Source organism: Seriola lalandi, unplaced genomic scaffold (genome assembly GCF_002814215.2).
Source record: "Seriola lalandi dorsalis isolate HSWRI2012SDOR001 ecotype SW California unplaced genomic scaffold, Sedor1 jcf7180001965768, whole genome shotgun sequence".
In the NCBI taxonomy this organism is placed as follows: Eukaryota; Metazoa; Chordata; class Actinopteri; order Carangiformes; family Carangidae; genus Seriola; species Seriola lalandi.
This window is the reverse complement of record NW_019436436.1, coordinates 1-870: the sequence shown is the minus strand read 5'-3', so window position 1 is coordinate 870 and position 870 is coordinate 1. Positions and strand designations below refer to the sequence as shown.

The 870-nt window shown below is 56.2% G+C and overlaps 1 protein-coding gene across 1 annotated transcript; it reads right to left on the bottom strand.

Annotated features, from left to right (window-relative positions):
* Positions 1-5: 5 nt before the first annotated feature.
* LOC147820345 (uncharacterized) lies at positions 6-866 on the bottom strand (the record flags this gene model as incomplete). Its single annotated transcript, XM_087172099.1, has 1 exon — positions 6-866. A coding segment is annotated over one exon (861 nt), but the record flags the coding sequence as incomplete, so codon positions are not given.
* Positions 867-870: the final 4 nt, after the last annotated feature.

Below are 870 nucleotides of genomic sequence, written 5' to 3'. Positions count from 1 at the left end.
TCCCGGTCCTCAGAAGGAGATGTACCTGTGCAGTCCCGACTGTCTGAATCATGTGGAGGTGGAGGACAGTCTGGCCAGTCAGAAGCCTGGAGCTCCTGACTGGAGGAGACTGATCCAGTGTCTGTTCTGTCAGGGGGATACGAATCCTCCTCAGCCTCAGGAGAAGCTTCACTCCCAGGATCATCTTCTACTGGTACCTGGTCCTGGTCTGGGACGTCCTCAGTTACCTGGTCCTGGTCTGGGACGTCCTCAGTTAGCTGGTCCTGGTCTGGGACGTCCTCAGTTAGCTGGTCCTGGTCTGAGACGTCCTCAGTTACCTGGTCCTGGTCTGGGACGTCCTCACTTACTTGGTCCTGGTCTGGGACGTCCTCAGTTAGCTGGTCCTGGTCTGAGACGTCCTCAGTTACCTGGTATTGGTCTGGGACGTCCTCACTTACTTGGTCCTGGTCTGAGACGTCCTCAATTAGCTGGTATGGGTCTGGGACGTCCTCAGTTACCTGGTATGGGTCTGGGACGTCCTCAGTTAGCTGGTCCTGGTCTGGGACGTCCTCAGAGACTTCTGGGTCATGGGACGTTTGTCTCTTTGAGGGAACCACTTTGAAAGTGGTGGTTCCCTTCCTCTGCAGAGGATCCTCCCACTCAGGCTCAGTGGGGAGTTTGGACTTGATAACAGAGTCCAGTTCAGCACAGAAACCCCCGGCCTCTGGACCCCTGTGAGTCCTGGACGTGAAGGAGACACTGTGTAACTTCGGGAAGGTGGCAGAGTTCCTCAAACGCCTCACCAGCGTTCCTTTGGACACAGAGGACGTCAGGACTTTGGCGAGAGACGTGCGGGCGTCAGAGAAGTCCTTCGCTCTAAACGAAGGCAGA